General features: G+C 44.7%; 1 protein-coding gene and 1 pseudogene across 5 annotated transcripts in view; one reads left to right on the forward strand and one right to left on the reverse strand.

Annotated features, from left to right (window-relative positions):
* The window catches only part of SNX25 (sorting nexin 25), a 132,649-nt gene that overhangs the window by 110,462 nt on the left and 7,740 nt on the right, over positions 1-14,447 (forward strand). For all 5 annotated transcript variants that reach the window (XM_045056821.1, XM_045056825.1, XM_023252358.2 and 2 more), the window contains 4 exons: positions 1,421-1,561; positions 5,335-5,448; positions 10,500-10,664; positions 13,240-13,357. In XM_045056821.1, coding sequence (XP_044912756.1) covers positions 1,421-1,561; positions 5,335-5,448; positions 10,500-10,664; positions 13,240-13,357 — 538 coding nt within the window. The remainder of the gene's footprint in view (positions 1-1,420; positions 1,562-5,334; positions 5,449-10,499; positions 10,665-13,239; positions 13,358-14,447) is intronic.
* Positions 3,316-3,706, reverse strand: LOC123385166 (annotated as a pseudogene).

Here is a 14,447-nt window from a genome sequence, read left to right on the forward strand (position 1 = left end):
CAATTCATGTTCTCCGAGAACAGCTCTGAAAGCACACCCACGACAGGAGTGCTTCACTGGGTGCTGCACCGGCTCTTTGGTACTTGTGAGCACTCCCATTACGGCGAGCTGCAGGAGCTCGCTGTGGCACCGTGGTCACCGAAAAGATAATGGCAATGGACCCTGAAGGGTCACCTGACTGCCGGAGTTTGCAAGGCAGCCCTGCATGGGAATGTGTGGAAGATGTATCTACGTCGCACCAGATTCTCTTGAGTTCTGATCCTGGCTGACACCCATACTAGCTGTGTGATCCTAGGACAGTCCAGGGACCCTGTGTGTGTCCTCACCTCCTGCATCCTCACAGTGGGGTAATGGTCCTACGTCACGGGGCTCCGTGGGTGCTCAGTGTGTCTTGTGTCTCTTTCCTTTGCCTTTCTTATTGACTCTTTGTCTCTAATTTGATTGATGATACTAATTCAAGCCTAAATTCAGTATTTTCTTTTTGTTTCTAATCTATTTATGTTAAGTATAATAATGGCCTATTTCTGAATTATGATATCGTGTGTGTGTGTGTGTGTGTGTGTGTGTGTGTGTGTGTGTATGAATTATCTAAGTTGGGAGGTAGAGGAAATTATATCTTTCAATGTAAAATTTCATGAAAATTAAAATCATGGTTTGTTGAATCCAGAAATTAAACTGGGGAAGACTTTATCCTTTTCTGAGACAGGTTTTAGCATATCTTACACCTTTTTGCTTTCTGTTAATTTGTTTTTTCAAAGGAATACACTTAGGATGTTAAGTCTGCTACATTAATTTTCTTTTGATATGTAACAAATGACCACATGTTTCATGGCTTAAAACAGTGTCCACTGATTGGCTCGCAATTCTGAAGGTTGAAAGTCCAGCACCGTATGATGGTGTCCTCTACTCATTGTATCCCGAGGCTGAAGGCAGCGTATTGGCCAGACTGAGTTCTCGTCTGGAGACTCTGAGGAAAAAGCCACTTCCAAGCTCGTTGAGGTCGTTGGCAGGATTCAGTTCCATGTGGTTGTAGACCTGAGGTCTCGTCTCTGGCTGTCAGCGGAGGCCCTGCCACGTCCTTTCCACCTGCCCCTCTCCATCTTCACACCAGCACCACATGCTGAGTCCTTGCGCTTCCTGTCTTTCTGACTTCCTGTCCTCCTACCGTCCCAGGGAGTGTCTCTGCTCTTCAGGGGCTTGTATGATTAGGTTAGACCCATCCGGGTAATCTCCCTTCTTTAAGGTCAGCTGTCAAATATAGCATAACCTAATTGCAGGAATGGACACCATATTCACAGTTCCAGGGATGATGCAGGGTGTAGCCACCAAGGGGTGGGAAATCTTGGGGAGTATTTAGAAATCTTGCCTACCACATCCGCTAACCATGCTTTTTGTTGTTGTGGTGTCTGTTTTTTCCAAGGTTACAGAAGAGAATGGTGAGCAAATGCCCTGTTACTTTGTCATGGTAAGCTTACAAGAAGTTGGCGGAGTTGAAACTAAGAACTGGACCGTCCCTAGAAGGCTCAGTGAGTTTCAGAATTTACACCGGAAACTTAGTGAGGTACGAATACTCGTGAATACAAGGTTTAGAATTACAAGCAAGAAGATATTTAAGAGCTCATTTCAATTTTTTACGTATAAGGAAACTGATCATTAACCTTTCTCCCTTCGCTATGGATACTGGCAAAGTGGCTTTTTCAGTCCGACATTTGGAAATTAACTCATAGCTCAGATGGTTTAGAGTAAATCCTTCAGGACAAAGAACTGTCTGATCTCCACTAAGCCTCAGAGAACCCCAGAGCTGAAAGAGAGCTAGGGGTCATCTAGGGCCCCCGGTTTTGAGGCTGCCAGTTGTGACCCGTTAGTGGGAAGTGAAATCAGTTATTGATTGCAGCAGTGGACAGAGCATAGAATATATTGGATTTCAGCACAAAAAGTAAGGGAGTCATACAGTGTCGTGGTTGAAAGCATAGACTCAGGAGCAAGACTGCTTGAGTTTGGACTGTGGCTATACTGTTCAGTAGCTATATGACCTGGGACTTGTCACTCTGTCTCTCTGTCCCTCTTCTTCCTCATCAGTAGAATACGAATATCCATAGCATCTACCTCTCCCATCTCACAGATTTGTGAGAATTAAGAGAATACGTTTATCCAAAGCGTTTAGAAGAGAGTGTTTCGCATAATAAACGTTATCGTGTCGGTGGTGGTAGCAGTGGTAGTAATGAACACTGTTTCATAGAACTCAGCTTTACATGTGGATTATATTATCTATGTGGATATGCATTTATACGTATGCAGGCTGCAACGTAGCATGTACTTCCTACGGTGAGTTTTAGTTAGAAACGTTAGAAAGTTTCTAATCTAGGTCACTTCTTTTATTTTAAGGTGAGAGGAACTGACCCCAGAGAGTTTGGTCAATTTATCGCAGGACGTGTACATAGTGGCCAAACCAGGATTGGAATCCGGGTCATCTTACTTTCCATTCCTCGTTCTTCCATCTTTCTCAGGAACTGCGTCTTCTCTAACTCTCCCCCTCCTGGAGGTGACTGCCCTCTTCCCCAGCAACTGAAAAGCTTTTCAGTCACGTCTACTTTTGTTTCTGTTTATTGTTCTCTGGCTTAGAATGAACTGACTCGTGGTAAAATCCTGTGGTCACCTATCAGACTCCTCTTCTGCAAATGAAATATGTCTATTTCCTATAACCTTTTCTCCTGAGGGGATTTTTTTAAACCTTTTTAATCACTATCTTGTGAATACCATAACTTCTTCAAGTGCCTTTATTTTTTTTTTCGAATTTTCAAGTTTTATTTTCCTTATGTCAGCTTTCTTATTAATACAGACTTTAATCTGATACAGACTGACCTCAATCAGACTGTTATTTCCATTCATAATTGGTTAAATCAGAGAAAAAGTTTAAATTAATTTTGAATATGTACCACCAAAAATAAATATCCACTTAATGTGAATCCGTTTTATGATATCAAAAGGTTTCTTCCTCCCCAAAGATTCTAAGATAAATTCAAGATTCCTTTGGCAAATGAAAAAAAAAAAACCTTCTAAAATAGTGAGCTTACAAAACAATAGGGATTACTAGGCATACTTACTGTAAGAGAAAATATGTCTAATGAAAAGGAAATTTAAAACATGACCTTAAACTTTTATGAAAAATTTTAACAAGGCCTTTACTTATTTACTTTACCTGTTCCATAAATACCAGAAGAGAAATTGGACAGTTTGTAACGACACTTAGAAAAATTTTTTTCCATAAAGCCAACTTAGATATCTTTCCCTTTGACTCCTTCTTCCAGTCCCCCTTTACTCTGCTGAAGAGCTATTCATTTCTTCCAGAGTTTTGGTTGGGTGGGTGGGTTCCAAACTGACCCAGCTTTCCAGGTAGGGAGTTCCTGCACAGGGTTTTCCCGTCACTGGATCTGTGACTTGTCCAACTTTGAAAACGATCTTGGCCAGTTAATGTTTTACCTGCTTTGTTCGTGGGACAGTGGAGCTTTGAGAAGCACGATATCCCCAACAGTGTGTTGCTAAAGAGCATCATGGCAAAATAGACTTTTCCCTTATTAAAATACTTTAATCAGTAGGGATCCCAAACAAGCCTGGCCACTCTCACTTTGGCTGGTTTTTGCCTTGCCGTTCCGATCGCCTTCTCCACGATGCATCCGGCATGGACAGATGAACGAACCACTGACATCATGTGGCTTTGGTCACTTCCCGCTCTGCTTTCCCTGCACGCATCCTCTATAACTTCTTCAAATGCTTTTAAAAATCACAACCAAGTGTCCGACTATGGTACTTCTCCGGTGGACTGTGGTCACCCTGGTAGTGTGGAAAGCAAACTGCCGTCTCGATAGAAGATTAAATTTTTGCCAAAATTGCCGAGTACAATTGACACTGCAGAAAAATGTGTTGTTTGCCCTGTGACAAACCATTGTGAATCCAAGTTTAGGATCAGTCTAGTTGCTGACGAAAACAGAAGGAGAAAAAGGAATTGAGAGGAGGTTTTGAAATAAAATGTATGTGGAAAATATTCTTAGAAAACCAGAAACAAGTAGATCAAAGACTTAGAGGAAATAAGCCTTATAAAATTCCATGTCTGTCATTTTTCTCCTCTCTTTAGCAGATCACTGGGTTCTTTTCTCACCCTTAGAAATTAGCATCGTGTGAGCTGTCATGTTTTTGTATGTGAATGCTTTCTGTTGACAGTTGGGACAGGAAGCACCTTTTCGGGTCCCCAGGGAAGTGCAGTCTTCCCTTCTGATGCTCACTGCCTGTTTCGTTTCTCTACGACTGTTCCCTGCGTCGAAGCCCTGGTTTATGTACAGCCTTGGGCATGTGCCGTTGTACTGCTGGTCCTTTAGTGGGCTGCGAGGGAAGGGCCAGTTTTCCCTTTCCCGGCACCCGAAGCACTTGCATGCACTTGCTCTGACTGACTTGTCCCACGCCTTCTCCTGCCACGGCCAGGCCAGCGGGTGCTCCTGTGCCCCTTCTGTGCGCCAAGGGTCAGCAGCACCGAAGGCTGTGGCAGGCAGACTCTGTGCTCCCTGACTGGTCGATGCCAGCTGGTTTCAATTAAGCACGTTCAGATGGCCCCAGTGCCTTCATGAAGGCCAGCGTTTGGAAATGGGGGCAGAGTCTGGAGAGTTTGGAAATTGGCACAGAGAACACAGACTGTGTGGTCAGATGGATCTGGGTTTTAATCCTGATCGTCAGTTGTATCCTATGAACAGGAATGAATAGTCATTGCCAACTCTTAGAGCTGTTGGTACACACGCCATGCTTCTAGCACAGTGTCTGGCGGAATGTAGGCCTTCATCCACAAAGGGAAGTTTTATTATTTATTAATATGCAGTATTATTATTAATATGGTTACATTGTGAAAGGCGGTAAGAAAGCTACAAGCCCAGTTACTCTTTCTTTCCGTTGTATTCTTTTGTCAGCTTTGATAACTTGTCCACACGTGGAGATGTTGTAAACAAAGCACATCCTAACAGAAAAACCGTCTGTGAGCCGGGTGTGCCCGCCTAGAGCACTGGGCTGCTTCGTGTTGCACAAATCCACCCGATTGGCCTGGCCTCAGGGCTGCCCGGCTTCCAGGCCTTCGTGGGCCTACGGGTGCGCTTTAGACTTTTTTCATCAAATGTCCTGCTCCTCCTCATTCCTTGGAGCCGGTTTAGAACAGGCGGGTTTTCAAGGTCTTAAATCTCAAGAGGAACGAGAACAGGAAGAAGATACTTGGTTTGTTCTAATTATAAATCTAAACTACCCCCCCCAAGATATAAATATGACTGAGATGCTAACATTTAATGTTTTCTTCCACAGTGTTTCCCTTCTTTAAAAAAAGTCCAGTTGCCTTCTCTTAGCAAGCTGCCTTTCAAATCTGTAGATCACAAGTTTATGGAAAAGTCAAAGAATCAATTAAATAAGTTTTTACAGGTAAGCAACTGAAATGTTTTGGATCCAAGAGGAAAAATTAGTTATTTTGGGGTTAAACTGTCATTATTCTAAGATCTTGCTCATTAGCTTCCTGTGCTCGCTGGTCATGCCAGATCCTCAAAATGTCTTTGGTTGGCTTATTTGTTTGTCATGAAAGTATACTACACACACAAAATATAAAAAATATAAAATACGTACAGTACAGAAATCACGTGTACAACTGTGTCCTCCTTCACACCCTGAGCACACCGTGCACGCACTAGCACCCAGTCCGGGAAATAGGATACTGCCAGTGCCTCCGGCTTTCTTCCTGTCATTGCCCCCGACCCCGACCGGGGGCTGTGATGATCCCGACTTCCGACAGCCCAGATACACTTGTTTTTGCACTTTGTATAAATGGAATCATGCAGTATGGACTCCTGTGTGTCTGACCTCTTTCACTCGACACTGTGTTCAGGGGACTCTGGCCCGCAGTGCTGTTCTGGCTGCAGATCGTTCGTTTTCACTATTGTGTAGATTTCCCACTGTGTGAACATGTTGCACTCTATTCATTCTGTTTTTGACAAGCATCTGCATGGTTTCCGGTTGAGGCCATTTATGAAGAGGGCTTCTAGAAACTTCTAGTACTTGTCTTTTGGTGAATATATGTCGTGTAATACCTACGGGTCTGAGTTTCTTAGTTTTATGAAGTCGTTGTAGCAGTTTTTACACTGTCACCCCAGAATGTAAGGGTTCTGATTGCTCCCCGTCGCCATTGCCACTGACTCTCTGCCATGTTCTTTAAAGAAAAAAAATGCTTATTTATTTATTTTGAAAAACGCGCACATGTGCACGCATGCAAGTGGGGGCGGGTCGTAGAGAATCCCAAGCAGGCTCCACCCTCAGCGCGTAGCCCGACGCAGGGCTCGATCTCATGACTGACTGCGAGATCACGGCCATGAGATCACAACCTGAGCCAATGTGGACACTCAATTGACTGAGCCATTCAGGGGCCCTGCTTTCTTCTTTTTAATCATCCTGGTGGGTGTGTGGTAGTATCTTGTGTGGCTGTAATTTGCATTTCCCTGACAGCTAATGATATGAACCACAAGTCTGTATGTCTTTGGCCATTTGGATAGTTTCTTTCGTGAAGGGTCTGGCCACGTCGAGTCTGCTTTTCTGTCCTGTCTCCTGTCTTTTCCCTACCACTTTGTGGGAGTTCTGCATTTGATTTGGACATAAATCTTATCAAACCATTTATGTTGCAGATACCTTCTCCCTTTCTGTGGATGGCCTTTTCGCTCTCTTAATGACTTATTTTAATGAACTGAAGTTCTTAATTTTAATTTAGTCCAAAATACCAATTTTTTCTCTTGTGGTTTTGCCTTTCTGCTTGTTAGGAAATCTTTGCCTACTCTGAGGTCCTGAAGACCTTCTCCTAAGTTCCTCTGAATGCTTTATTATTTATCTTCAGTTTTTAGAGAATAAGGCCAAAGATACACGATCCTTAGTAGCAACCACTATATATTTTTCCTTTGCTGGGCCCTCTACATATGCAGAGTATAGTTAAGTTACTCAAACCATGGACCCCCAAAGCTCTTTTTGGAGGCATTGAACTTTGCCTTGTGAAACACTTTTTGCCTATATATGGTAGCTAGAAGTCCTGAGATTTTAAATAGTGGATGTTGCCAAATTCTTAGTAAAGGCTATATTCAAATATAGTCGTTGAATCAGAAGTATGGGTCGTTGTTAAAATAAGTTAACGTCAGGGGCGCCTGGGTGACTCAGTTGGTTAAGCATCTGACTTTGGCTCAGGTCATGATCTCACAGTTTGTGAGTTCTAGCCCTGCGTCGGGCTCTGTGCTGACAACTTAGAGCCTGGAGCCTGCTTCAGATTCTGTCTCCTTCTCTCTCTGCCCCTCCCCCACTCGTGCTCTTTCTCTCAAAAATAAATAAATGTTGAAAAAAATTTTTATAAAAAAATAAGTTAATGACAGAGTTGCTTTGACTTTTTTCCCCTTATATTCATATCTTCTTTCCCTCTGTCTCTGTCTCTCTCTAAATATGTTCGTATGTGTGTATTCTAAAGTTTTCCAAGATACAAATTATGTTATTTCCCAAGGGAAATTTTTGTTTCCTAAAATTATTTTTTATAATATTATATAATATGTGTGTATAGTATATAATATATAAACCTCCCTTGGGAAATAAAACAATTTGCACCGTAGAAAAATGTTCTGAGTTTAATTATGGCAGAACTGGGTTAGAGAATCATCAAAATGCTCTTACAAGAGAATTTAAAACTGAAATCCTACCATTTTGTTGCTGATTCAGAATGTCTAGGAAATCATTAAACCCACTCCAACATAGTAACCGATTGAATCATTCAGATGAGTTAAAGATCTTGTTCGTGAAACAAGACACAACACTCTGTGCCTGCACTTTCTGGGTGCAGGGAGGGCGGATATGTACCCTTATTAGATTGTGGGTGATGGAAATGGGTTAGTGAGTTATGCTGTTGTGCCAGGAGAGAAACCACACTCTGCGACCCTGCCGCCACTGGTAGGTCATGTGGGCACAGCCCAGAGCAAGAATAACCTGCAGCTAAGCCAGATGAAACTAGTTCCAAGTGGCCTTTTGTCTTGTAATCAAGAGGTTTTCAAACCAGGAAGTACAGATTTGGATTGTTTTCCCATTTCCTCAAAGACTGTTTGAAAGCACTAACTATTGAATGTATTTTGGAAGGTTACACTGCAGACTATAATGTCAAATATTATCCCACCAACTGCAAACAGGAAAAGATGTAAAATGCTTAGTCTTTTATTGGGTTCACAGGACCTTCCACAAAAAGGGATTCCAGTGAGCACGTGTGTACTTGAATGTTTATTTATGAGAAATGGTTCCCTATTGAAGCAAACTAACCATACAGATATTTAATAATCTAGATAGTCATTCTCGGCCACGCATGTGTCTTTCTTCATTCCTGTGGACATATAGGAATAGACTGCTTACACCAGCCTTCCGCCTCCAGCGGTGCTCTGTCCTGCTTCTTGGTGTGCGTGTGCACAGCACTGTTCTTGGAGTGCCTTACACCTTTCTCCATCACCCCTTAACTGGATAGTCACCTTAGATCTTCACTAGAATAGGACAACGTGCTCTAGGTGTTTGTGGGAAGGAGTTGGGAATGGGATGCCATCCCCAAAGAGCTTAAACACTATAAAACCCCAGGGGGTGCCTGGCTGGCTCAGTTGGTAGAGCAAGCGACTCTTGATCTTGATCTTGATCTCAGGGTCGTGAGTTTGAGCCCCATGTGGGGGTAGAGGCTACTTAAAAAAATAAGTTAAAAAACAATTATACCTTGCCCCACAGACATCTTTGAGAATTTCTGACTTTTCCTATGTATTTAATTTGATTATTTTCCTTCATAATCGAATATAATTTAGGCCAAAGTCTTATTACCCTTAATGATTTCTTTATATTGATTGTATTAAGTTCAAGACTTAGTCATTTCTTACTATCTTATAAAATAGTGCTGGAGAGTATAGATCAGCTAAATGAAATCAAGTTAGGGGGAGAGTATCTCACTCCTTCTAATCTATCCTTACATACAAGTGAACATTTGATGCTCTGTAAAAGGAATAAAGGCCTATCTGTTGGGCTCCGGGGCCAGGGAAGGCGGTAGTGACACCCACTCTTCATCCGCATTAACCTCCTTCCCTCCATCTGAGTCAGAACGTTCCTATTTCCAGTCCAGTCTTCATGCAGGACACAGGAAGCTAATAACCACTGGAATGTTGGTCGCACCCTTGGACCCCCTGTCCCCTGTGTGGCAGTATGGGGTGTTCTCAGAAGCACTTGTTCTAGAGAAGGTCATAGAGTTTATCAGATTTGAACCTTTGCCTGAACAAATGTCATGTGACTGTCAGGGACCAAGTCCACTGAGACTAGAACCTAACCTCTTGGGGGGCCTGAGTGGCTCAGTCGGTTAAGCGTCCGACTTCAGCTCAGGTCATGATCTCACGGTTCATGAGTTTGAGTCCCGTGTCGGGCTCTGGGCTGACAGCTCAGAGCCTGGAGCCCGCTTCAGATTCTGTGTCTCCCTCTGTCTGCCCCTCCGCTGCTTGCACTCTCTCACATTGTCTCAAAAATAAATAAACATTAAAAAAAAAAAATTAGAACCTAACCTCTTCTGCCACCCCAGGCTGTCATAGCAGAAGCACAGTGCTCCCAAGTGTCCCTCTACCCCAGAGAGATTACATCATAAATGGGGCACTATTTCCCTTTGGTCTCTTTTTTTTAAGTTTTTTTCAATGTTTATTTATTTTTGAGAGAGAGTGACACAGAGCATGAGCAAGGGAGGGGCAGAAAGAGAGAGACACAGAATCCGAAGCAGGCTCCAGACCCCAGGCTGTCAGCAGAGAGCCCGACACGGGGCCCGAACCCACCAGCACCGAGATCATGACCCAAGCCGAAGTCGGACACCCAACTGACTGAGCCACCCAGGCGCCTCACCATTGGTCTCTTTAATCCTAAATCCTGTATTGTGTTTTTTCGAGTATTTATTTGTTTGTTTTTTATTTAAGGTTTATTTTTGAGAGAGAGGGAGAGAGAGATCACAAGTTGGGGAAGGGCAGAGAGAGGGGGAGACAGAATCCCAAGCAGGCTTCGTGCTGTCAGCGCGTAGAGGGTCCTTGCGCAGTGGGTGGTGTATAAGGTGTTCCAACACAGGCGGGTGAAGGTGACGTTCAGAGGCGGTGGCCACAGGTCTGTCAGCTGTGTGCAAAGCAGGAGTTCTTTGTTGTGGTGCAAACCGAGTGCGTTCTGTTGTCCACGCCGCATCCCCCACGAGCAGGATGATTAGGGTGCTCCAGTTTCCCAGGAGAGGGTGGAGATCACTGCAATTAATCTCAGATGTTCTGTTTCAGCAGGAGAGAGAAGCAGTTTGGGGTTCAGAATCAGGGAGGTAAATCCCCAGCGCAGCCCTCTGTGCCTCGCTCGCCTGTATCTGTGCTGGTTTCCAGCAGTTTAGGTGTAGTCCTCCCTGGGAGTAACCCACCCTCTTTCCTCCGCAGAATCTGCTTTCAGATGAAAGACTGTGTCAGAGTGAAGCACTTTATGCCTTTTTGAGCCCTTCTCCTGACTACCTCAAGGTTATTGATGTGCAGGGGAAAAAATCCACTTTTTCATTATCCTCATTTTTGGAAAGACTTCCTCGCGACTTCTTCTCACATCAAGAGGTAAGCTGTTGAAAGGTGCCATTTTTTTTAAAAATGTTTATTTTGAGAGAGAAACAGAGAGAGACAGAGACAGAGAAAGTGGGGGAGGGGCAGGGAGAGAGGGAGAGACAGAGAATCCCAAGCAGCCTCCACGCTCACTGCGGAGCCGGACCCAAGGCTCTATCTCAGGACCGTGAGATCATGACCTGAGCCGAAATTGGGAGTTGGATGTTCAACTGACTGAGCCACACGTGCACCCCAGTTGTGCCATTCTTGCAGACTTAGGCACATCTTTTTGAAGGCTGTTTTAAGTACCAGATATTTGTTGAAAGCATGCTACTGGTGGGGCGTCGGGGAGCAGGTACATCCATTTTCAGTTATTATGGCTGTCATACTTTGGGGACACCTGCTTGTGCTCCCCTATAAGCCACTTGCAAGAGTTATGATACAGCAAAGAGTAATAACAAGATCGGTAGGCGAAATGTGGATGCGAAGTTGGACCAGCCATCCCTGGAGATGTGGGTCGTCATTATGGGGAGGCCGGTATGAGAGGGACAGTCAGTAGGTCATGGGACTAGAGAGGAGGGTGTCTGGAGGGAGCTAATTAATGGAATATTAGGCAAAAAGCAGAAGGGGCCGGGGGCAAGGTCATGCCAAGCTGAGGTGGTCAGAACTTATTTTCAGGGAATGGAAGGTCATGGAAATTCTGAAGGAAGATGAGTCTAGGAGTGGCATTCATGGGTAAAGAAGTGAATAGAGAGAGGCTGCAGACATTTGCGATCTTGTATTCTAAATTTTTTTTTTTAATGTTTATTTATTCTTGAGACAGAGACAGAGACAGAGCGTGAACAGGGGAGGGGCAGAGAGAAAGGGAGACACAGAATCTGAAACAGGCTCCAGGCTCTGGGCTGTCAGCACAAAGCCTGACGCGGGGCTCAAACCCACGAGCTGTGAGATCATGACCTGAACTGAAGTCGGACTCCCAACCGACTGAGCCACCCAGGCACCCCAACGATCTTGTATTCTAGAGCTCAGGCTTCCCTGCAGAGCCAGCTCCTAGCTATGTTTAGGACACTGAAGCCCCATCTTTGGCTCTTCAGCAAATTGCTCAAGACCATTGCTGAAATTTGGTGTCTCCTTATGGAGACATTCATTACCTCCTTGGCGTTCATCGCCAAATGCTACTGCCTCTTCACCAGGATTGGTTTAATGAGTTCGGACAGAAGGCGTGGATGATGGACAGGAGCATGCTACTTTACTGCATTCTGAGCTGAGAGAAATCTGGACACCCCACAGAGCATATCCACACCGGTGCTCGGGTCTCTGTGGAAACCTGCTCACCCCGCAAGCATCTCTCCCACCTCTGCTCCTCGGAGCCATATATGTCATGTCTGCCCGTAGTCGGTTAGCTTTCCTCCATGACCTCCCGTTTATTCCTGAACCTCTTGGAGTTTACCTAATGGCTCAGTCACTATGAGATTATCTCTAAGAGTGAGTGCCCACGGCCCGATCCAGCGGCTTCCTCTCTGTTTTCACCTTCTTCCCCCTCTTCTGCAGTCTTTGATGTTGCTGTGAAGTTTTGGAAACTCCTCCTGCTTCTGACTTCTCAGTCCTTTCCCCTGCCCCGCCTGTCCCCTACAGTGCTGTTACTAGCCCTCTGCGTGGTTCACAGCTTCAGCTGTTGCCTCTGCAGACATCAGAATGATGCTCAGCTCTCCTTCCACTGCCCGTGTTTGTGCTTCTGTGACAGCACTTCGCCCTCTGTGTAGAAACAGCTGCATGTATATTTGTCATTCTCCCCAGATCGCTGTGGGCCGCCGAAAGTCTGGATCCACATCACCCCTATTTGCTGTAGCCTGGTACCTGGCAAATAATGAGTTTTGAACTGAAACTTGCTGATACACAGATCAGAAAATGAGACTGACTGAAGTACAGAATCAGAGCTTGAGTCAGAGCTTTAAAATGATGACATTACTGGGGAGCCTGGGTGGCTCAGTCGGTTAAGCGTCTGACTGTGGCTCAGGTCATGATCTTGCAGTTTGTGAGTTCGAGCCCACGTCGGGCTCTGTGCTGACAGCTCGGAGCCTGGAGCCTGCTTCGGATTCTGTGTCTCCCTCTCTCTCTGCCCCTCTCCTGCTTACCCTCTGTCTCTGTCTCTGTCTCTCTCTCTGTCTCAAAAAATGAAATAAACATCAAAAAAAAAAAAGACATTTAAAAAAACAGGGAATTAAAAAAAACATTTTAACAGCGAATTTAAAATCATGACTTTTAAGTTAAAAAGGGTTACTTTTGAAACTCAAAATGGTTAGAAAACTATTTTGTTATCTACTAATTCACTCCTTACTAATACAGTGATAGAGGTTTTTCAAAATTATTTTAAACCTTGAATAAGCCTTTAACATCAAGCTTTTCCCTGGGGTTAGATACACATTTTGCCCCGTGTTGAGAATGCATAGATTTCTGTATGTAGGAAAGTCAAATGAGTGTTTAAGGTTGAAATGTGAGCCCATAGGTTGGAATTTACATGTGAAAGAAAAGAACAACTCTAACAACTTTCTTGGATAAGTGACTTCCTCTGACCTTTCTGTACCCCCAGGAGGAGACAGAGGAGGACAGTGACCTGTCAGATTATGGTGATGATGTGGATGGGAGGAAAGATGCCTTGGCTGAGCCATGTTTCATGTTGATTGGGGAGATCTTTGAACTTCGAGGAAGTAAGCCTCTTTGTGATTTATTTAAGTGGTCACACACCCACACCCACCCACACACTCATAATACCCCTTTATTCCCGAATCACATTTGTATCTATATCCATTCACTCATCAGCAAACACATTTACGAGCCAACCAGATACTGTGGGAGAACCCGAGGCCACGACCTCTGTACTTAGGGAACTTTGGGTCCTGAGTTACCCTCTACCGTGTTCCTCTGAATACAGATAGAATGCTTTGAATTTATTTTTTACGTGGTTTAGCATAGCCTCATTGCTTTATAATTGTGCATAGTCAGGGAAGGAGCCCTGTTGATAAAGGTAAGGTTTTGGTGCTGTGAGGTTGTACTCTGGTCAGAGACACAGGAAATGCCTCAGGCCTGCCTTTCAGCTACCTCTGTCCCTGTTGAGAAGTGGTTATCAGTGGAAGGGTGGGGGAATTTTGTCCTTCAGGGGACATTTGGTGATTTCTGGAAACACTTTTGGTTGTTACAACCTGGGGGATGGTACTCCTGGCATCTTGTGGAGAGAGGCCGGGGATGCCACCAAACCCCCTCCAGGACCCGGGGCACCGCCCACAACAAAGAGCTGTCCTGTCCAAAAAAGCGCCAAGGTTGAGAAATGTCACCCTAGCGGTACCTGAGGGAGACGTACTTGGCAGAAACAAAGTCAAAAACAGAATCAAAGTATTCGTGTTAAGACCCACACAGGTGCTTCTCCCCCAGAGTATTACTTGGATAAAAGGTCAAACTGTACTGGGTGGCTGAGTCTTGGGTCCTGAATAGGTCCCTCTGCCCACGCTCACCTTCCACAGCCCCCCAACACTCTGAACCCTGAGATCAGTGTGCTCCGTGTACCAGGAGCCTCAGGACTAGCTAGAGATAGGACAGGTGCCTGAAGTCACAGCCAACCACCTACAAGAGGAAACCCATGTGAGGAGTAAGCGTTGGTAAGGCCTCGTAATGCCACCAGCCAGTAATATGTTGTCCTGTGACTGTCTTGTGCTGTCTACCCAGATTAGCAGCTTTTCCCTTGGGGTGAAGAGTATGGGCTGGGGGTTGGTCCTGTATAGGAAACGGAGCTGGGCTTCCCTT

Source organism: Felis catus, chromosome B1 (genome assembly GCF_018350175.1).
Source record: "Felis catus isolate Fca126 chromosome B1, F.catus_Fca126_mat1.0, whole genome shotgun sequence".
In the NCBI taxonomy this organism is placed as follows: domain Eukaryota; kingdom Metazoa; phylum Chordata; class Mammalia; order Carnivora; family Felidae; genus Felis; species Felis catus.